This window comes from Phocoena sinus, chromosome 2 (genome assembly GCF_008692025.1).
Source record: "Phocoena sinus isolate mPhoSin1 chromosome 2, mPhoSin1.pri, whole genome shotgun sequence".
Taxonomy (NCBI): domain Eukaryota; kingdom Metazoa; phylum Chordata; class Mammalia; order Artiodactyla; family Phocoenidae; genus Phocoena; species Phocoena sinus.
Window position 1 is genome coordinate 142,117,677 of NC_045764.1, and position 22,531 is coordinate 142,140,207.

A 22,531-nucleotide genomic window follows, 5' to 3' on the forward strand; every position below is an offset into this window, starting at 1 on the left:
GCGCACGGGCTTCAGTAGTTGAGGCGCACAGGCTCAGTAGTTGTGGCTCGTGGGCTCTAGAGCGCAGGCTCAGTAGTTGTGGCGCACAGGCTTAGTTGCTCCGCGGCATGTGGGATCTTCCCAGACCAGGGCTCGAACCCGTGTCTCCTGCACTGGCAGGCAGATTCTTAACCCCTGCGCCACCAGAGAAGCCCCAGCTTACCATTTTTAAAAGGAACTTATACGATCAAACGCCTCTGGAAACACAAAGTCATCCGTTTGCCAATAAGTAAGTAGCATTATAGATACGAGTTAAATATACATTAAATGTTTGAGAATATCTTGGCCTTAAAATACAGGCTTCTGTTTCTGGATAAGATATAGTAAATACATTATACCCTCTTCTTCCTGTTAATTGCAACTGAAAAAAAAAATCCTATACACAGTGATTTTCTTGTGTTTTGTTTGTTTGCTTGTTTGTTTTGCCTCCTGTATATTCTGGGTGGGGGTGCTGGAGAATCCTCCAAACTAGAAATATCAGTGGACGGAGCTGGAAAAAGCCCCATTCTTATTGTATCTACCCTATCACAAGTGAGCATAATGAAAAATGTTTCACCACTTCTCCCCTCAGGTGTCACAGTTGTAGAGAACGAGCAGATAGCCATGTCCTCCATACCTGCCCTGCCCCTACCTCTCCCAACTGGTGTTACAACTGCAGAGACTTTGGGCAAAGCCTTGTTCACACCATCGCCACACTGCAGTAATGAGGCAGTTCCCATTTCCCTCCACTAGAGTAGAGGGAGGGTTGTGAAGAGGAGGGAGCTAGATAAAGGGACTTTCAGAATCTATGTTTGAAACCCTGGGCAGACCTCTGAATATCCCATGCATGAAACCTATCAGAATCAATATAGAAAAAGGTTTGAGAACTGAACTTAGGTATGATATACCACCCAGGCTTCAGACTGGCCTCTGGGTAGTCCACAAGTGGAACAGGACAAAAGAGCACTGAAAAGCCATTAACAATTAAATTGACATTTGAGCCACAGCTCATAAACGTGAGGTAGGAGTCCAAACAGTTTGACTGCCTACTAAAATAGATAATTTAAATAGAAAGCAGAGTCTCATAACATAATATTCATCATCATACCAAGAGCCAGGAAAATCATAATTCAAATGACAAAAGATAATCAGCAGACACCACACTGAGATGGCACAGATGTTGGAATAACCTGACAAGGATTTTAAAGAAGCTATAATAATGAAAATGCTCCAATAAGCAATTACAGACTTGAAACAAGTAAAAAAAATAGAAAGCCTCAGTAAAGAAATAGATGATACATGGAAAAACCAAATAGGAATTTTAGAACTGAGAAAATATAATAACCTCAGTGAAAAAAACTGACTCATAGTAGAATAGCTATAACAGAAGAAAGAATCACTGCACTTGAAGTTAGATCAATGGAAATTATCCACTCCGGCAACAGAGAGAATAAAGATTTTTTAAAAAGTAAACAGGGCCTCAGGGGTCTGTGGGGCAATAACAATTTTCTTTTTTTTATGTTTGTATCTTTGGAGTCTCAGAGAGAATTAAGAGTGAAGGATTGACGAAGTGATTCAAAACTTCCTAAATCTGGCAAACCAACGTATTCATCAACTTGAGCAAACTCCTAAAGGGAAAAACCCAAAGTAATCCATTCCCAGACACTTTATAAGTAATTTGCTGAAAACTAAAGACAAAGAAAAAATTCTTTAAAGCAGCCAGAGCAAAGCAGTTCATTACCTGCAATGCATCTGAATCAGAAAACATGGAGGCCAGAAAGAAGTAGTAAGACATACTTAAAGTGCCAAAAGTAAAGAACTATCAACCCAGAATTCTTCGTCCAGTGAAAATATGAGATGAAATTAAGACATTTTCAGATGAAGGAAAACTAAGAGAGTTTTTTGCCAGCAGACTTGCTGTAAAAAAGGAAATTCTTCAGACAGACAGAAAGTGATGACAGAAGGAAACATGGACTATCAGGAATGAAAAAAGTACAAATGAAAGAGTAGATACAGGGTAACTGACTAGTTTCCTCCCCTTAAGTTTTTTTAAATGGATGGATGGTAAAAAGCAAAATTTATAATATTGTCTGATATAGTTTTCAGTGTAATTTCTTTTCATTCTCAGTTTTCCCTGAGATATAAAGGTAATTTTTAAGACAAAAGGGGAGAGAGTAAACAGACCTGAAAGTTATAGCAAGGTTTCTACATTCCACTTGAAACAGTAAAATGTTGGTATGAGTAAATTGTAATAAACTGTGTGTATATAAACTGTAATCCCCAGAGCAGCCATTTAAAATACTCTATGACGGTATGTACTTACAAAAAAATAAAACACTAAATTTAATACTAAATTTAATACGAACCAAAATTTAATACTAAATGCAGTTCAAATCATGCACAGGGAAGCAGGAATAGGTGTTGGATTTTGTCAAATGCTTTTTCTTTATTAATTGGTGTGATCATGTAGTTCTTCTTTAAACTGTTAACGTGGTTACATTGAATGAATTTTGAATACCTAACCAGTTTTGCTTTTCTGGAATAACCCTACTCGGTCATGATATATATATATATAAAAATGATAAAAAATATGTTGACAGAATCCAACATCCATTCATGATGAAACACTCTGCAGACTAGGAATAGAAAGGACATTCTTCAGTCTGTGAAAAAAGCATCTTCAGGTAACAACCTACAGGTAATATCACACTTAATGGTGAGAGAGTATTTCCATAGGCTTTTCCCCTAAAATCGGGAATGAGGCAAGGGTGTCTGCTCTCACCACTCCTGTTCAACATAGTAATGGAAGTTCTGTGCAGGGCAGTAAGGCAAGACAAAGAAATAAACGGCATACATACTAGGAAGAAAGAAAATTGTATTTGCAAATGACATGATTGTCTGCATAGAAAAGTCCCAAATAATCTACCAAAAAACAACCACCACACGATAATAAAACTCTTAGGGCTTCCCTGGTGGCGCAGTGGTTGAGAGTCTGACTGCAGGGGACACAGGTTCGTGCCCTGGTCCGGGAAGACCCACACGCCGCCGTGGAGCGGCTGGGCCCGTGAGCCATGGCCGCTGCGCCTGCGCGTCCGTAGCCTGTGCTCCGCAACGGGAGAGGCCACAACAGTGAGAGGCCCGTGTACCGCAAAACAAACAAACAAACAAAAAACTCCTAGAACATTTAAGTGAATTTAGCAAAGTCACAGGATATATGGTCAGCACACAAAAATTAATACTTCTACATCTCAGCAAGAAGCAATTAGAAACCAAAATTTTATGCCATCACGCCATTTACACTTATTCGTAAAAATGAAAAAGCAGTACTTAAAATACTTGTGTAATGCTGATGAAGGAAGACCTAAATGAATGAGTGGACATACTGTGTTCATGGGTTGGAAGACTCAGCGTAGAAAAGCTGCCAGTTCTTCCCAATTTGATCCATAGGCTTAGCACAATTCCCATCAGAACTCTAGCAAGTCTTTTTCTTCTTGTATGTATAGACAAATTGATTTCAAAATTTAAATAGAAAGGCAAAATAACTAAAATAGGTAAAGCAATTTTGAGAAAGAAGAATAAAGTTAGAGGAATCACACTTTCTACCTTTAAGACTTAGAAGTAGAGCTAAAATAATCAAGATAGTGTATGGTGTTGGAGGAGGGTTAGACATTTAGATCAGTGGAACAGAACAGAGTCTAAAATAAACCCACGTAGGCACGCTAACTTCCTTTTTTTCCATTGAGGTGAAATTTACATAACATCAAATTAACCATCTTAAAGTGAACGATTCAGTGGCACTCAGTGCATTCACAAGGTTATGCAAGTGCTGCCTCTATCCAGTCCCCAAATATTTCATCAGCTCAAAAGAAAACTCCATACCCATAAAGCATTGGTTCTCCATTCCCCCATTTTCCCCTTCCCCCAGCCCCTGGAAACCACCAGTATGCATTCTCTATGGATTTTCCTATTCTGAATATTTCATGTAAATGGAATCATACAACATGTGACCTTTTCTGTCTGGCTTCTTTCACTTGGCATAATATTTTCAAGTTTCATACATGTTGTAGCTTGTGTTAGTACTTCATTGCTTTTTATGGCTGAATAACATTCCATTGTATGGATATACCAATATTTGTCCATTCATTCACTGATGGACATTTGAGCTGTTTCTGCCTTTGCTATTTGAGCACTGCTATGATATGCCTCTACATGTATTTGTTTATCAGTTTTCAGTTCTTTTGAGTATATACCTATAAGTGGGCAATTGTTTTTTAAGAGAGGTACAAAAGCAATCCAATGGAGGAAGCATAGTCTTTTCAATAAATGATGTTGGAATCATTGGACATCTCATAAGCAAAAAATGGACCTTGACCTAAACCTCACACTTTACTTAAAATTTAACTCAAAATGGATAGTAAATCTGACAGATAAAATAAATGTGACATGTAAAACTATAAAGCTTTCTATATGTAAAACTATAAAGAAAATCTTTGGAATAAATCTTTGTGACTTAGGCTAAAAGTTCTGAAATGTGACACCAAAAGAATGGTTCATAAAAGAAAAAAAAGTAAATTGGACTTTTATCAAAATTAAAAACTTTTGATCTGAGAATGTTACCCTGTTAAAGAAGATGAAAAGACAGGCCATAGGCTGGGAGAAAGTCTTTGCAAATCACACATCCAAGAAAGGTCCTGTATCCAGAATGGATTAAGAACTCTCTAATCTCAACAGTAAGAAACAATCCAGTCAAAAAATGGGTAAAAGTTTTGAATAGACAACTTTACCAAAGGGTAAATATGGATAACAAATAAGCACACGAAAAGATGTTCAAAATCATAAACTGTTAGGGGAATGCAACTTAAAAACATAATGAGGTACCACTACACACCTATCAGAATGGCTAAAGTAATGCTGAGCAACCAGCTCTCTCATAGATTCTTCATGGGAATATAAAATGGTACAGCCATTCTGGGAAATAGTTTGGCAGTTTGCTATAAAGTTAAACATGTCCTTACCGTGTGCTTCAGCAGTTATACTGCTGTATTCTCATCCTAGAGAAATGAAAACTCATGTCCACACAAAAATCTGTACACTCACATACATGACAACTTAATTTGTAATAATCAAAACCTGAAAACAACCCAAATGTCCTTCAATGGGTGAATTAACTGTGGTACTTCCACATAGCAGAATACTACCCAGCAATAAGAAGGAATGCACTATTGATACACACAGTAACTTGGATGGATCTTAAGAGCATTATGCCAAGTGATAAAAGAGATCATTGGTTCTGGAGAACAGATCACTGGTTCCCTGGGATTAAGGTTTGGGGAAGGGTGTGACTCTAAAGGGGATAGTGTATGAGAATTTCTTTGTTTTGATGCAGCAGTTTGTATCCTGATTATGGTAATGGTTACATGAGTCTCTACATGTTTTGATACTACTATACCAAAAAAAAAAATGAGTGCATGTAAAAACTGGTGAATCCAAATAAGGTCTATATTATAGTTAATAATGTTGTGTAATGTCCATTTCCTGATGTTGATAATGTACTGTGGTTAAGTAGGATGTTCTCATTGGGGAAAGCTGTGTGAAAGGTACACAGTAGCTCTACTGTTTTTGCAATTTATTAAGGGGCTTAAGTTATTTACAAATAAACAGCAAAAAAAATGCAGAGTCTAAGATTTTCAAAAGTAAAGAAAATAACATGAATTGGTTAGAGCAGTGTTAAACTGAGTCAGTGAGAAAAGTGATCTTAACAGATTGGGTTTTTTTAATCGAAATAATAATAACCAGGGATTCCAAAGAAATTTCTGCTCTGCTGATAGTGGATTCTCAGTGCATGGCTAGCTGCATGGAGAAGTGGAGCAAAGCCTCTCTCCAGGAGAAAAAGTAGCAAGATTTGACATCTGGGTTAATTATTGTTGATGGTTTGATTTAAAAGCCAGTGAGTAGACAAGTGCTATCAGTACCATTTCTACCTTGAAGAATGACATTTTGCAGAATGGAAGAGCTGGCAAAACCGTGTAAGTTATTTTGACTTTTATTTAAGACAAAAAACAAAGCACCTGCAGCAGCCTTTGCACAAGAACAAAGTTCCAGCCAGTGTTTCTCTTCTGTGTCTGCTATCTACTTTATTTTTGAATCCTGTATAAGGCAGAGTTAACCATTCTGGAGCTTGCTTTTACTTTTCTCCTTCTTTCTCCTTCTCCCCTCTTCTTCCGCTGCCCACCCCCACCCCCACCCCGAGCCCCTCCTCCTCTTCCCTCTTTCCTCTCTCTCTCTTCTCTCTTCCGGCTTTCTCTCCCTTCTTCTCCTTTCCTCCTCCCTCTTTCCCATACTACTACTTCCTCCCCCCTTTTCCTCTCTCCCTCTTTTTTTTTTTAAGAGAGTGTCTGCCTGCCATAGCATGCCTGTATTTTGATTTTGAGGAGAGAACCCCATGAATCCTGTTAAGTAAAATGATGGTGGGTGGAGGGCCTTTCTGGAATTCAACCTTAATTTTGTAAGCATGCTATTTTTAACCTGACCAGTTCAGCTGGTTCTGAGACCTGGGAATCAGGCTATAAACTTAGGGAGAAATGTTGAAGGTGCTTGAGGAGATAGATCTTCTATGCATTTATGTAGGATTGGCAGACTCTGGCTCCTCAGGTAACTTAACTTTTCTTCTCTAGCCTTGGAGGGAGTTGTGTTTACATTAGATTTTGAGTGAGAGAATTACACTTGGATGCACCTCATTCTTTCTCTGCCTTCCCTTTGTGACCCTTATGGAAGCAGACAGTATTACCAAGGTTGCTCTGATGTACTTGAACCTGAGATAGAGGTTTTTTAGAGACTACCTGGAATACCCAGAGATGACAGAATACTGTCTCAAAGACCATTAGTAGAAGAAATTCCCCACATGCTTTCAACTGGATCTGTAGAATTTCTGTCTTTTAAAAAATGGCTTCCAGACATTCAATAGAGACTTCTAGGCAAAGAGCAGAAGTTTAAAAAATGCATTTAAAGTAAGCCAAAATTAATTGGCTTTACTTACCAAGAAGATGCTTGCCTCTTCTATAACTGTATAATAACTGTCTACCTTTTGCTTCAGTCCTTCAGGATAATAGCCTGTAAACTATGTATCTTGATATCTTTTCTCCATTAAGTTTATACTCTTGAAGTTTTATAAAAATACCCCAGGGAAATTGATTTCCTGAAGCACTGGGTGGCCTACTTGTGGGTCAGCTATTGTGTTGTTCTTACTACTTAAAACAGATTGTTCTCTGCCAGAGGGGTGGAAAGCACCCCTCTGAAACTACCTTTACATTTGCTATGAAAATATTCTTGTTTAATATGTTAAGAGACAATGATTTCCGGTCTTGGCTTTTAAAAACGAGAATGCTTTTTAACTCTCTCTTTCATGGTTAACTATGCCCAGAGTCTTTATTTTAATTACCGCTGTGTAGTACTTCAATTCTTTTGTTTGCTTCATTACATATTCTGCTTTGGTTTTGAAAATAATTTCAGAGAAATAAAATCAAATTGTTTCCAATACAATGAAGTGCTTTCACCACGCTATTAATGAATCTTTTCCTCATTATTGAGAAGCTAGATGTTGCAAATCTTTTTAAACAAGCAAATTAAAAACTGTTTAGTCTTATGATTAGAGCAGACAAAGAGCAGAATAAAATTTAACTTACCTGGCTCATTCCTTTAGTGACCTTTCTTTATCGGAAATAGGAGCTATCTGTGGTTTAACTCCTCCCTATAGAAGGAATGTTATTAGAGAGGAGCTGGAAGGATCCCCAGGGTTCTGATTCTGAATCCTTAAATGTAAGACCTAAAACTCTAAAACTACTAGAAGAAAACAAAGGGGGAAAGCTCCTTGACATTTGATTTTTTTAGATATGACACCAAAAGCACAAGCAACAACAACAACAATAAAAAATCAACAAGTGGGGGCTTCCCTGGTGGCGCAGTGGTTGGGAGTCTGCCTGCCGATGCAGGGGACGCAGGTTCGTACCCAGGTCTGGGAAGATCCCACATGCCGTGGACCGGCTGGGCCCGTGAGCCATGGCCACTGAGCCTGCGTGTCCGGAGTCTGTGCTCCGCAAGGGAAGAGGTCACAACAGTGAGAGGCCCGTGTACCGCAAAAAAAAAAAAAAATCAACAAGTGGAACTAGATCAAACTGAAAAGCTTCTGTACAGCAAACGAAACAACAAAATCAAAAGGCAGTCTATGGAATGGGAGAAAATATTTGTAAACTAGATGTCTGGTAAGGGGTTAACATCCAAAATGTGTAAGGAATTCAACTCAATAGCAAAAAACCAAATAACCTGATCATATTATGGGCTGAAAACCTAAACTGACATTTCTCAAAAGACATACAGAGGGTCAACAAGTATATGCATAGGTGCTCAACATCACTAATCATTAGGGAAATGTAAATCAAAACTACAAAGAGACATATCACCTTATAATTGTTAGAATGGCTATTATCAAAAAAGGCAAAAGATAATAAGTGTTGTGGAGGATGTGGAAAAAGGGAAACCTTTGTCCCCATTCCTGTTGGTGGAAATGTAAATTGGTATGGCCATTATGGAAAACAATATAGAGGTTCCTCAAAAAATTAAAAATAGAACTACCATATGATTCCAGCAATCCCACTTTTGAGTATGTTATCTGAAGGAAATGAAATCAGTATCTCAAAGAGATATCTGCACCCGCATGTTCATTGCAGCATTATTCAGTATAGCCAAGATATGGAAACAACTTATGCTTCTATCAGTGGATGAATGGATAAAGAAAATGTGTGTGTGTGTGTACAAACAGCAATGGAATGTTATTCAGCCATAACAAAAGAGAAAATCCTGCTATTTACAACAACATGGATGAGCCTGGAGGTCATTATGGTAAATGAAATAAGACACAAAAAAGACACATACTGCATGATCTCACTTATATGTGCAACCTAAAAAATTCATAAAACCAGAGAGCAGAACAGTAGTTATCAGGGTCAGGAAGGTGGGGGAAAGGGGGAGGTGTTGATCAAATGGTACGAAGGTTCAGTTATGTGGGTTGAATAAGTTCTAGAGAACTAGTGTGCAGCATGGTGACTGTAGTTATTAATACTGTATTGTATACTTGAAATTTGCTAAGAGAGTTGATCTTAACTGTTCTCCCCATCAAAAAATAAATCGTAACTGTGTGAGGTGATAGATATGTTAATTAGCTCAATGGTGGTGATCATTTCAGTGTTTACATATTTTTAAACATCATGCCGTACACCTTAAATATAATCAATTTTTATTTGTCAAGTATACATCCATAAATCTGGGGAAACAATGACCAGGTAAGTGCTCTGAGCCTGTGTTTCTTGCTGCATCTTGTATTGAAGACATCATGGGGCGGGGTGGGGGGGCAGTGGATAAGAGCACTGGGCGATGGATTAAGAGACCTGAATTCTAAATTTTGGCTTGCCACCAATTAGTGTATTTTTGTGACAATGGATTTGGCATCACCTTTGTCTCTGTACATGCAGTTCTTCTGAACTAATTGTTATTGAGCATTTTTTCTTTGCAAGAGACGCCTGGAGATATTATATCCAGTTTATATTGACTAAATGCTTTCGATTTGTTGTTGATTTAGGCTTTTTCTGCAGTGTTTTGGTCTGTAGTAACTGGGCAGATAAGTGAGGGAAATTACATTGCGGCTGGAAAATTTTCCTCTGAAGAGGCTTTAATTTGTATGGACAATCTAAATAGTCCTGGCAAAAGGCTTTATCTGTGATTTAATTTAAAAGCCATGGAATCAGTACTATGTTTTGTCATATTATATCATTAATTCACAATTACTACTAATTTACTAAGTGAAGGAAGTAGAAACCTCTAAATCCTAGCAGTGCCTAAGTAATATAATAATGCTTGTGGTTTACTAGTTGATTCCAAATTATTCTTTTTTAGCAAAGTAGAAATTAAACTGGCTTCCTTATTTGAAATATATCCAAGAGAGACTATTTTCATATTTGTAACCAAAGTAAAATAGATATTTTAGCATTTTGATGGTGCCTTTAGTGAATTAGTAAGCATTTAGGTTTAAGAGCTGCTGCTTCCTTTAATATACTGTGTTAGTTAGAGGAATATTGATTTAAATATACTTCCCAATGTTGACTTATAGGACAGTGAGAGCAAGTATAGTTTTCAGTTCTGTTGAGATAGGGTCATTCTTGGAAACTAACAGCATCCTAAGAAATGCCTCAGATAGTGTTAAAATTTTTTTAAAGAGCTGAACAAAAGGAAACTGAATACAGAAGAACCCCATTTTATCTTAAGTCCTTGTTTCTTATATGTCCTATGGTGACAGCTTTGCTGCAGAACTATAACTGTAAAAATGTTACATAACATTGTTAGCTTACAAGGGCCCATGATTGGGCCACCTTGTAGCACTACATGCAAAAAAAGTAGTTCATTTATCCAGTGTGAAGTAATGTCTCTTGAGATCATGAGGATAAATGAGAAGTATGTTTGAATGAGTTTTGAGCGTATAGCATGTATTTTAGCCTCATAGTGTCTCTGAGATGGAAGGATGGGTGAGCAGGAAGAGGTTATGGAGGGAGGTGATTTTTACCTCAATTTTAAATTACCAAATTGAAGCAGAATCACACAATTGAATTCATAACAGAGCTTGAATTAGAAAAAAAATTGTATCTTAAACCTCTGCAGTTCTTCAACTAGAACACGTTGTCTTAAGTAATTTTGACAAATTTGCCTCCTATTCTAAAGCTTAAATAACATCATCATCGAAAGAAGCAAGAATGCATGTGCCTATTGATGAGTCTGACTTTAAGAAGGCCCTGTATACAAAAATCCTACGTTATAAATATAATATGTAGAGTTTATAAAGTAATTTTACCTTGCCCTTCACAATTATTCTTTGCAATATCGGCCTCCATTGAATAATGGAAAAAGTACATTTACTTAGCGTTTCATAAACACAATAAATTATATCTTAAAGATTTATTTTAAATGCAGTTTTATTCATAGCCCTTTCCAGTCCAGCTGAAAGTGACTTATTTTTCCTCTTCCATTCCTTAATTCCTTGTTTACCATGGTCTTAAAACATTTAAATTGTCTATTGTAGTTATTTATGTATATAATTTCTTATTCTGTTGGATTGTCATCTCCCAAGTTTCCTTGTATAAGTTAAGTGCTTAATAAATATTTACTAAATGAACAAACGTTCGCCTATACTTGATCAGTGAGTGATACTCAAGGCAGAAGGACGGAGAAGTAGGACGCTCTCCCAGGGGACTTACGGGGTAGCATTTTCAATCTGTATTTCCCCATCTCCCACTCACGAATAAGAAGTGCTTCCTAGTGAGCCTAAATCTGCTTGGAGTGTATCATATTTCAAGTGTGTGTGTGTGTCTGAGAGAGAGAGAGAGAGAGAGAGAGAGATGAGTGGAGGGAGTACCATAAGACGGGAGGGAGGGGAAAGAGATAAAGCAATATAACATAGAACAAAACTATCTGCCTGCATTTTGGCGTTACTGGTAGAGAAATATACAAGAGAGTGATTAGGCACACAAGAAGCAGATGAAAAACAGATTTTATCATCAGAAATAGCTACCCTGTTAAAGTGATCACATGATTAAAGTAAAGCTTCTTTTAGTAATGAGGCCCTTCTCTATATTATTGCTTATGGATGAGACAAACCTTCAAGCTTTTTGCAGACATCAACAGAAAAGTATAAAACCAGGATCAGTGGTAATTGACAAAGTCTATTTGGTAAGAAATTTGAGGATTATATGTGTTCCTGTATGTATGTATAACAATGGCTCTGTTTCCCTTTTATAGACTCCCATAAATCTCTTACTTGTGTGGTGGATAACAAAAACTTAGGTCAGATAAGGGGTTTTCTGTAAGGTTCCTTTCCATCAGAGTAAATCCCTATCCATCTGAGTTGTTGCTTTGTTTACCTTTTATATATCTGCTTGTTTTTTCTAGATCTTTGTTCTGATGAGCCTAATCTTGTGTTAGAAACACATATACTTTTTCTGTTTCTCGCTGTCTCCCTCCTATTTCTGAATCTTTTATGAGCAAGATCCTTTGAATTGTGCAGACTTTTAACTATTATTTCAGTAAGAAATCGGGCTGTGGCGCTGAGCTTTTTCAGTGTTTTGTTTAACTGTTATCATTCCAAACAGCCATTCATTTTCTCTTATCACTTCCTGCCTTAGACTCTTCCATTGGTTACCTTGTATATGTAGACCTTTCTCATTCCAGAACCATACATAATAGATTTTTTTCCCCTTTCTCTGTGTTATCAATACATAACAGAAAGATTTAATATATTCGCTCTTCAGCTTACTTTGAGACACATTAAGACTCTTGAACTACGCTTCATTTTATAAATTACCCTCTTCTTTCTCTTAGGCCTCAGTTCTTGTGCTCGAAACACTGGGTTCTAATTAAACTCTTAAGAAACACAGTAGATGTATTTATTTTTTCATGCAGATGTGTCTTCTTTTAAGTAAAAAATCTACAGTTTGAAAACCAAAGGTCATCTGTTTCAATTATTATGCTCCTTTACTCTTTTTTCCTTTAAAAAATGTGAAGACTAATATAAGATATAATAATATGGGAAACTGGTTGTGAGGTATATAGGATCTCTGTACTAACTCTGCAATAATTCTGTACATCTAAAAGCAGCTGTAAAAGGAAATGTTTATTAAAAAATATATGAAGGACTTTTTCATTCATATGAATTTTAGAGATAATCTAAGTGCTGTATTTCTTACAGTTCATGAAAAATCTGACAAATATCGATATTCTTTGCTCTCTTAACTATTGAATTAATAATAAAGCTTTGACTATTCTTTATTCCCAGATCCTTGTATAACATTAGAAGGAAGTAAATGATAAATTGGTCTCCCAACATCACACCCCCTCTGTTCTTCTTAACTCTTTTGTGGCCGTAGCACCTGAGTGGGGATCTTTATTGCCTTAGGAGCCTGCCATGAGTTCAAAGTCTCAAGTGAAGAGGATTCAGCAACTCTAGTACTTGATTGAGGAAACAGTATTGACCACATCTTGCTGAATTTTATCTGGGCTCTCTTGGGTTCATAAGGGCTCTAACTCTTCAGAAGGCTCTTGATGGTATAGGTTCTGCTTTGATCTGAAAGGACCAGCCTGCAGTGGCACACCTGAGTATGAAAGATACTTCTGAAAGTAACGGTGTGTGGCATTTTCCTTTTGCAGCGTTTCTTTCAGAATCATTTTATAGCCTTACCATCCTAGCTTTTGTTTCTAGGGCTCTACTTTGCGGAGCAGATGATATCCCTAGAAAATTGTTGTAGATTTGTGGTTTGGCAACTGCTTTATTAAAGCCTTATATAAATTGAGAACTGATTACCTTGCTTCTTGCTATGTAAAAGAAAAGATTCTGTTCCTGAAGGTACCCATCCTTTCTCTTCCCTTGCAGACAGAACAGCTTGAAAAATTTCTCAGGCTAAGGAGTCCTTGTCAAAACAAATTTTTATTTGAAGAACTAAGATGCCTAGGGATATTTAGCAACAGCCCATACAAATTACAGTGGAATTGAAACTTTAGAATGGGAAAAAAGAATTTTTCATGTTTGCTTAACCCCATTGCACCCACTGTTAGATAATATTAAATGTTTTAACTACTTGCTATTCATCTTATAGCAAAACATGTAAATAGCAAAATGGATCTCCTGATTAAAAATTGGCGTAGCACATTCTCAATACATCCAATATAAAACATGCTCTACATTTTATTTTAAAAATTACTGGTATCATCAATATTGGTTTTGTGAAAAAGTCCCAGGACTGATATTTTTTAATTGTTGAACTCAGATATCCTTTTACTCAGTGGCTTTACTTCCATAATGAAGAAGTATATTTTGTTGGTGACATCTCGAATTCTGGAATAGTTGGAATTATTAGTTAAATTGTAGTTTTTCTTTTAAGATGATTTGTTTCATCAGTGAAGGTAATAATCGCAATGCTGAACTGCACCTGGAATAAGCGAACTATTTTGCTTCTTTCATAAAGATTTCAGTGTGTGCAACTTTGAGTTCAGAGGAGATCATACTTGCATGTTCTGAGTGATAAGAGAAGTGAAAGAATAATTTTTAAAACGTAACTGCTTAATTTCATGTTTGTTTAGTGATGTTTCCAAAGTAACTGGTGTTTTTCACTGCCATCTCCGTAAGTATGCACATAAAATTTTCAGTGGATTCTTTGAAATATGATTTAAAGCTGAATTCCTTGCTTAATTAATAAGATATACTGGATTAGTCCTGGCTTATTATATGATTTTTGACATTTGTCACCTGTAAAGAGAAGTTAACCTCTCAGTACAGCTAATCTTCACCTCTGTTTCTCTTCCTTACTGACAGAATCCCAAGGACTGCAGCAAAGCCAAGAAACTAGTGTGTAATATCAACAAAGGCTGTGGCTATGGCTGTCAGCTCCATCATGTGGTCTACTGCTTCATGATTGCATATGGCACCCAGCGAACACTCATCTTGGAATCTCACAATTGGCGCTATGCTACTGGGGGATGGGAAACTGTGTTTAGACCTGTAAGTGAGACCTGCACAGACAGATCTGGCATCTCCACTGGACACTGGTCAGGTAAGAAGCCTGTGTAGTTTGTCATCTCTCTGTGTTGAACCACTGCATAACCAAGTTATCAGATTCCTACGTACAACCTTATGGCTTCTAGTTGTCTTTTTCTCTGCATCCAGTGAATGCTACACATTATCCAGATAAAATCTGGAATAATAATTTTTATTCACAAAATGTTTCATGATCAATCTCTTCCTTCTTTTTTTTTTTTTTTTTAAATTGCTGTGCCACGCAGCATGTGGGGATTTTATTTCCCCAACCAGGGATCAAACCCATGCCCCCTGCAGTGAAAGTGCAAAGTCCTAACCATTGGACCACCAGGGAATTCCCTCATGATAATTTCATTTCTGATGTTCATTTTTATCTGGATCTAGCAAAATCACTAAGTTTTTTCAAGGAACATAATTTACTCTTTTAATGATTATGATGATGATATACTTCCACTTTTTTGGGTGCTTTCACATTATTGTACTCATCTGATCCTCCAAATTATCCTTTAAGGTAGACTGGTGGTTCTCAAACTTCAGCATGTGTGAGAATCACCTTGAACCAGAAAATACTATTTTCTGATTCAATAGGCCTGGGGTGGGGCCTGATACTTGCATTTCTGACAAAGTCTCCAGGTCCAGGGACCACACTATGAGAACTGCTTAGGCAGGCAATGCAGGTACCTTTATCTCCATTTTACAGTTGAGGACAATGAAGCCTAATTTGTTCATGTGATTTTAATTTTATTCAGGAAACATTTAATGAGGAATAATGTGATTAAGGTACCATGCTAGGCCTGAGAAGAGATACAAAGATGAGCAAGAAATTTCTCTTCTCTCCAAGGACTTGGTGAAACAGGGAATATAGTATAGATAGAGTTTCTTACTGCTAGTCTCTTGTTCTTTCTACAACGACGATCTTTAAACAAGGTCCCAAGTTGGGCTACCTTTGTTAAAATCTTTGCTGTATCATTTTGTAATCTTGGGCGAGTTACTTAACCTAGGCCTTCATTTCCTCATCAGTAAAATGAAAAGTAATAATTTACTTACCTCTTTGAGTTGTTGGTAGGATTAAATGAACTAATATGTATAGTGCACTTAGCACAGTACCTGATATATGAGCTCTAGTAATTGTTAGCTATCTTTAATAGCCCTTATTCATTGAGTGCCGACAGTGTGGCAGATACTGAACTAAGTGATCAGGTGAAATGCTGAGTAAGTCAGTACGCTATCTCTGCACTCACTTCTTGTGAGAAGTCCAGTATTTTTCAACATGCTGAGGCATTTCAGTTAATGTAATTTCTTATGGAGCTGAGCACCTTTTGTCACAAGTTAAAACCCTAGACGTGCAATGGACAGCTATGTCATTGGCAAAGTAAGTAACTTTAGTTCCTTTGTTTCTTTTTGCCTTCTTTGGAAAATACAGGTAATACTTGACTTCACAGAAGTGTCAAGAAAGTCAATTGGGTAATTTCTATAAAATGCTTTAAGTTGCTCTATAAAATGTGCTATATGGATTTAAAGTATTATCTTGTGGTATGAGTTTTGTTTTCCGTAGGATTATTTAGGAACCTTATTCGGTATATCAACATATGTTTTTCTTTGTAGCTCACTTCAAATTTTAAAGTGAACCTCTTCATCTAGAACCTACCTGAGTTTTAGTTTTGAGGTTACCTCTTCCATTGACAGGTCTGTAGTTTATAGCTGGTACAGATTAGGTGTCAAGGTTAGGAAGATACAGGAAAAGCAACTCTGTCAGTCTCACTGTGGCTAACTTTTTCATTTTGTGGACTTAGTTCAGTTTCAAGTTTCTTTGATTGTGGAAGCATATAGCTGGCGTAGGACAAAGTTCTTATGTTTCACTGTTTCTAGGGAGAGGCAGCTTTCTGAGTAGCAGTCAGTTAATAAAAAAGTAAAAGGTTAGACTTGTCAAATTCAGTGTGTAGGTTGGCCATGCCTATATGTTACAACTAGGTACTTGGTTTGTTTGATTGTAAGCCTTCCTCATACATCTTGTAGTCTGTAGTGGCAACTACAGAACATGAAGATTAACAATGGCTTGAATTTGAAACATTCAGAATTTCTTGACATTACAATTAAACAGGTTCTAGAAATTATCCTTCCTTTATTTATGTGGAATCTTGAGGCCTGGTAGATACTAAGTGGCTTTTCCAGGATCACACAGCTTACAAATGACAGAATTCTGGTTAGTACATTCACTCTATCTACATCCAGTCTAAGTCTTTCCTAGTGAGCTCATGTCAAACACCTTACTTAGCAGAATAACGATTAGAAACTGTCCTGAATGTTTGGGAACTAAATAAGATGACGAATTTAATATCTCTGTCCTCTTTCCTCCCCCTATTCTGTAACTTTTTCCAAATCTTTCATATAATTTTAGGTACTGAAGAGTTACCAGTGGTATTTTCTTCTTAGTCATTTGCCGTCTGATCAAAGAAATCATTTTATCGTGGCAGCATAGAATTATAATTTTAATTAAATAGATACTTCCTTTATAACTGCAGGTATTATATAAAATCATATATTTTTCTCCATGCTAATGAATTAAACTGTGCCTATTGGACACCTTTAATTTATTAAACTAGCAGTTATTTTCAGTATTCTTGCAGAACTCATTATAATTAAAATAATTTAGATGCTAATCTTATATCTAAAAGAAGGAAGAAGTTTATGTTTGAACTTAGAATACTTTCATTTTTGTGAGAAGTATGGTTGCCATCCACTTCTGTATCTGTTTATGTATATTATCTATATGTGTACCTTTTGGAGAAACGTAACCTATTTCTAGAATCAGAGGAATCCGAATGAAATTTCATAACATTAATCCTTCAGTTAGCCATAAATCAACTAAATCTGTTATTGTTCTGACCTGTACAAAGAACCTTGGGATATCCCCTTGGCACCACTGCCATGAGATTATTATTGTTCATACACACTTGACATGATGTGCTTGCAGGTGGAATTTAGTGATTTCTGTTCAGATCTGTCACCAGTACAGGAATTAGTATGCACATTTGATCATTTGAATAGCCAAATCATGCCTTGGTGTAAGCTGAGTTCCTTTTTTCTCCTTCATTTTTTTTATATTTGCGTATGAAACCGTATCCTTTGTAGTATAATTTGGTTTAGTGAAGCAAAATATTAGAAATTATGCTTCCAGTTAATAATAACGTTTCCCTGTCACCTATAGATGTCCTGTCTGTTCTAAAGTTGTTGATAAAACGGTCAGTTATTCTTCTGTATCGCAAGATGTTTCCTGACCCTGAACTAACTACATGTTCATAGACCCGATTCTTCCAACTAGATTCCTCATGATAATTCAGAATGGGAATATTGGTATTTAATAGTTTGAAGTATCTTTCAACAAAAATGGATTTGTTTTTAAAAGTATTTTGACTGTTTTAGGCTATGTATGGCGACCAGCTTCCAAGATGCTTTTCTAGTTGCTAGAGAAATACTCTTGAATAAATGATTTAGCAATAGGGCACCTCGGCTATTTAAACTCAGTTCTCCACTCTTTTTTCCATTCTAAAAATTGCACGTTTATTCAGATTAGCAGTTAAACCATTTGGGTGTTTTGCATTTCCTTCTCTTGTATTTGATTGTCATAAATTGAACTGAATTACTTAATTTGATAAATCTAATTGAAAAGCTTTCTTTTCAATGAAAATAATGACTAGTAAGAAACTGTTTGTAAATATGATAAAAATTTAATGCCCTAGAGGTGTCTGATTTAAGTGCATGTTTAAGTAGATTGCCACTTGCTGTATTTAATTACCTAAATTGGATGGTTACCTTCTCTCCATACCTCATTTGAAAAAAAGGTTTTGGTCAAAGAGTTTTAGTTGGCATCCTTACATGGAGGCAACCTTAAACTAGAAGTAATTTAATAAAAGTACTTGCTATGTGCTAGGCACCATGCTGGACTACATGCTGTCAGGGGCAGCCTAGGGGGAAAGGTAGACAACTTGAATGAACAATTAAAATTTATTGTGATATGGGTAAGTCCATAGTACTCTGAAGCACATATCTAACACGTATTTGGGATTCTTCTGGAGGAAGTGATTTTTAAGCTAAGACCCAAAGTATGAGTGGGAGTCAGCCAGGTAGAGATATGATAGAAGAATTTTCTGTCATTGGGCACAACATGTGAAAAGAGGCAAGAGAACACCAAGTCATTGGGGAAACTAGAAATGGTTCATTGTAAAGTTTGAATACTGAGAGACTTACGTTTCATTTTGAAAACACGTGTTACTTATAGGCTTTCCGCTTGGATGGTTGTATGATTGTGTTCCTCCCTAAAACCCAGGTTTTAATTCAGGTGTCAGAGCTCTTTGTTTTGCTTTTGCTTCGGAGATTGGGCAAAGTTAGAAGCCAGATTGCTTTCAGTCGGCTCTTGGTGTCATCTAGGAGCCATAACTCTTTAATTAAAAATTTCATTTTTAATATTTTTTAGCGTTCACTCAGTAAAGTTTTGAAAGCTGACAAATACCACAAACTCATACACTCCAGAAAAAAACATTATATTTTTATTAACTGCCTAAAGCACTTCTGTAATGCTGTTTTTCCTGCATTTTATTTAAAATTTGGGTAATCTCCGTATGATAACAATTTTGCATTACCATTTTTTATAGAGAGAATAGGAAGGTAATTTAGTCTTCCACGTTGGTTGAGCAATTTTTTTCCAATTTTATTGAGATATAATTGACATATAAACATTGTATTAGTTTAAGGTATACAACATGATGATTTGGTATGTATATACTGCAAAAAGATTACTGTCGTAAGTTAACATCCATCACCTCACATGGTTACAAACTTTTTTTCTTGTAACGAGACCTTTTAAGATTTACTCTCTTAGTCACCTTCAAATATACAATACAGTATCGTTAACTATAGTCACCATGCTGTATGTTACATACTCAGAGCTTATATGTCCTTTTATTGGAAGCCTGTACCTTTTGACCACCGTCACCCTTTTCCCCCCTACCTTCCCCGCCCCCACCCCACCTCTTTTCACCTTTGGCAACCACCAGTCTGTTCTCTGTTCCTATGAGTTTGTTTTCTTAGATTCCACATACAAGGGAGATCATAGAGTGCATGTGTTTCTCTGACTGACTTACTTCACTTAGTGTAATATCCTCGAGGCCTAGCCAGGTGGTCGCAAATGGCAGGATTTCTTTCTTTCTCATGGCTGAATAATATTGCATTGTGTGTGTGTATATACATATATGTATATATATAATATTTTCTTTATCCTTTCATCCATCTGTGGATGCTTGAGTTGTTTCCATGTCTGGGTTATTGTAAATACGCTGCAGTGAACATGGGGGTGCAGATATCTCTTCAAGATAGTGATTTCATTTCCTTTGGGTATATTACTCAGAGATGGGATTGCTGGATCGTATGTTAGTTCTATCGTTTAAGCAAATACCTCACTAAGGTCAAAAGGAAAATCTTTAACAAGCTGAACACAAATTAAATTATACTTTAACTTTTTCCTGTGAAACTAGTATTTGTAACATTTACAAAACTACTCAGATGTCTATTGGAGTCATCTAAATAATCTAACAAGCTTGTATCCTTAATAATGGCCTATCTCAGATGGACTGATTGATAAACTAATAATATGGTTGATAATCTATAGACATACCTATTAGGATAGGCTATGGACACACTTCTATGTAGTATTTTTTACAGTAATAGTATTTTCAGCCTTTGGTGATTGATTAGTAGAAACATGAAATAAGTGCACATAATATTTTAGATTTCTTGTGCTGCAAAAATGTCTTTATTTCTCTGTTTAGGTAATATGAGGAAGAAGAAAGGATACTGGTCTCTGAGTTTACCCATGTCTGATCTTAGTTCTGTTGTTTTTAGCTTTCTGAACTTCAACAGTTAATTATAGCTTCTGAACCTCAGTTTCATTCTAAGAAAGCTCATGGTACTCAGTACCTATCTCCCTATCCACTTTTATAGGGCTATAATCACAAGGGAAAATGATTAAAGGCTATAAAAGGTATTAAGATGATTTTCACATACAGTTTATTTTCACTGTCTATGTTTGGTCCCCAAATTTTAAAACAAAAACATAGTAATAGAATACATTATTAGATTATAATCTGCAACAATAGAAAAGTTATCCTTTTTCTCTAAGATGAAAACTAGGCCTTTATAAGAGCGTCATAGACAGTTTTCCCTTTTAAAATTATAAAGTTACATGGAAAAATTGAAAGAGATCCAGAGAGGAGAAATAACTTCTGAGAATAACCTCTAAGTGCTAAAATCTCTGTGCTTAATAAACCTACCATTTAATCACAGTAAAATTAAATAACCTCTGAGAATAACCTCTAAGTGCTAAAATATCTCTGTGCTTAATAAACCCACCGTTTAATCATAGTAAAATTCTGAATCAGTCAGAGAGTCTCTCTGTAGCTACCTTAATATTTTTTTCTATACCAACACACCTGAGATAGAAGGTATACTCCCACTTATAACAGTAGCTCACTGTAGTTAGTGATTTTAAAACTGGCTGTGTTTGCGGGGAAGGGGTGGTGGTTCAGGGAGAAGATTTGAAGACTGCATTGGTACCATGCGTAGATGAAAAGCTCGCTATCCCACCTTCAAGATTCTAATAGGTCTCTCTGCCCTACACCTTACTCTTTTGAGAATTACTGACCTAAACACATATCATTGCAGGTACGTAAAGACTTTTATCTCAGCCTATATAAGACTGTTTTTGCTGTTCATGGTCCATAAAAGAAAGGAAGATTTTTGTTTCAGGAATGTAAAATACCAGTTAGAATATATGTGTATCTCAGAAGAACTCAAACTACCTTTCACTATGATATCTCCTTTATCTTCAGCTTCCCACTTCAGGAGAGAGAAAGATATCTGTGGTATCTCAGTTATAGTTACACAGTATGGGAATAGGGAGCTGAAGCTTCGTCCACACAACAGTTTCGCCTGGAGTACCCACACAGCTTAAACGCAACCATAGATGTTTATTTCCGTATTTATCCTACAAATGCTTTTCCTTTCGAGTTATGAGTAAACCTGGGGAAAGTGAGCCAGAGGTTTACAAACTGCCAGGATAAACATGGTACATTCTTCTGGACTATCAGTTTTATTTGCTGATGTGTAAGCTAAATCATTTTCAGATAATAAAACAAACAGGTTATATAATGGTGTAAAATGAAAATTTTGATGAAACATCAGACTTCAGCCCATAGGTTTAGTGCAGCCTTCATATCCTCAGTACTATAAGTTTACCCTCCTCTGCTGTTGGGAGCATTTTGGAGGAAAACTTTAAGAAGTACTATTCTGTGTTCAAATTTTTAGCTATTTATTTTATCTTGAAGGAGACTCCAGATGGTAGCAGGACCTAAGTCTTCTGGGTTATTTACACAATGTCAAACACTTGACCAGAGCACAATAAATGTAATAAAAGGAAGAAAGAAAACCCGCCTCTCCTGCATCCTGGTCCAAAACTGAAACTATTACCCTGCAAGCTGTGTGAGGCACTTTTACTAAATTGTAGATTTTGTTTTTTTAAGAAAACAGTCTATCAATAAGAATGAATTTTCTTTAGCAGTATATCCTGCTCTTTTTAGACAAAGATCTGGCAGAATGAGTTCGGAGATTAAAAGAGATACGATTTAGGAAGTAGCAGGACATAATTAGCATCAGAGTCATTGTGGAGTGAAAACAGTTTCATTGGAAAAGTTTTTGACGTATCCTCTTAAGTCTATTTAGAACCTATCCAAGGCTACTAGAAATAGAATCCAGGTGCTCTGGATTTCCTGTGGGAATGTCTGGGCCACATGACCTTGATACCTGTCTCAGAAATTATCAGTGTTTTTGTAAGTA

General features: G+C 36.4%; 1 protein-coding gene across 8 annotated transcripts in view; it reads left to right on the forward strand.

Moving 5' to 3' along the window:
* FUT8 (fucosyltransferase 8) overlaps positions 1–22,531 on the forward strand; it is a 325,108-nt gene that overhangs the window by 250,617 nt on the left and 51,960 nt on the right. For all 8 annotated transcript variants that reach the window (XM_032622335.1, XM_032622331.1, XM_032622333.1 and 5 more), the window contains one exon: positions 14,423–14,660. In XM_032622335.1, the coding sequence (XP_032478226.1) occupies positions 14,423–14,660 (238 nt within the window). The remainder of the gene's footprint in view (positions 1–14,422; positions 14,661–22,531) is intronic.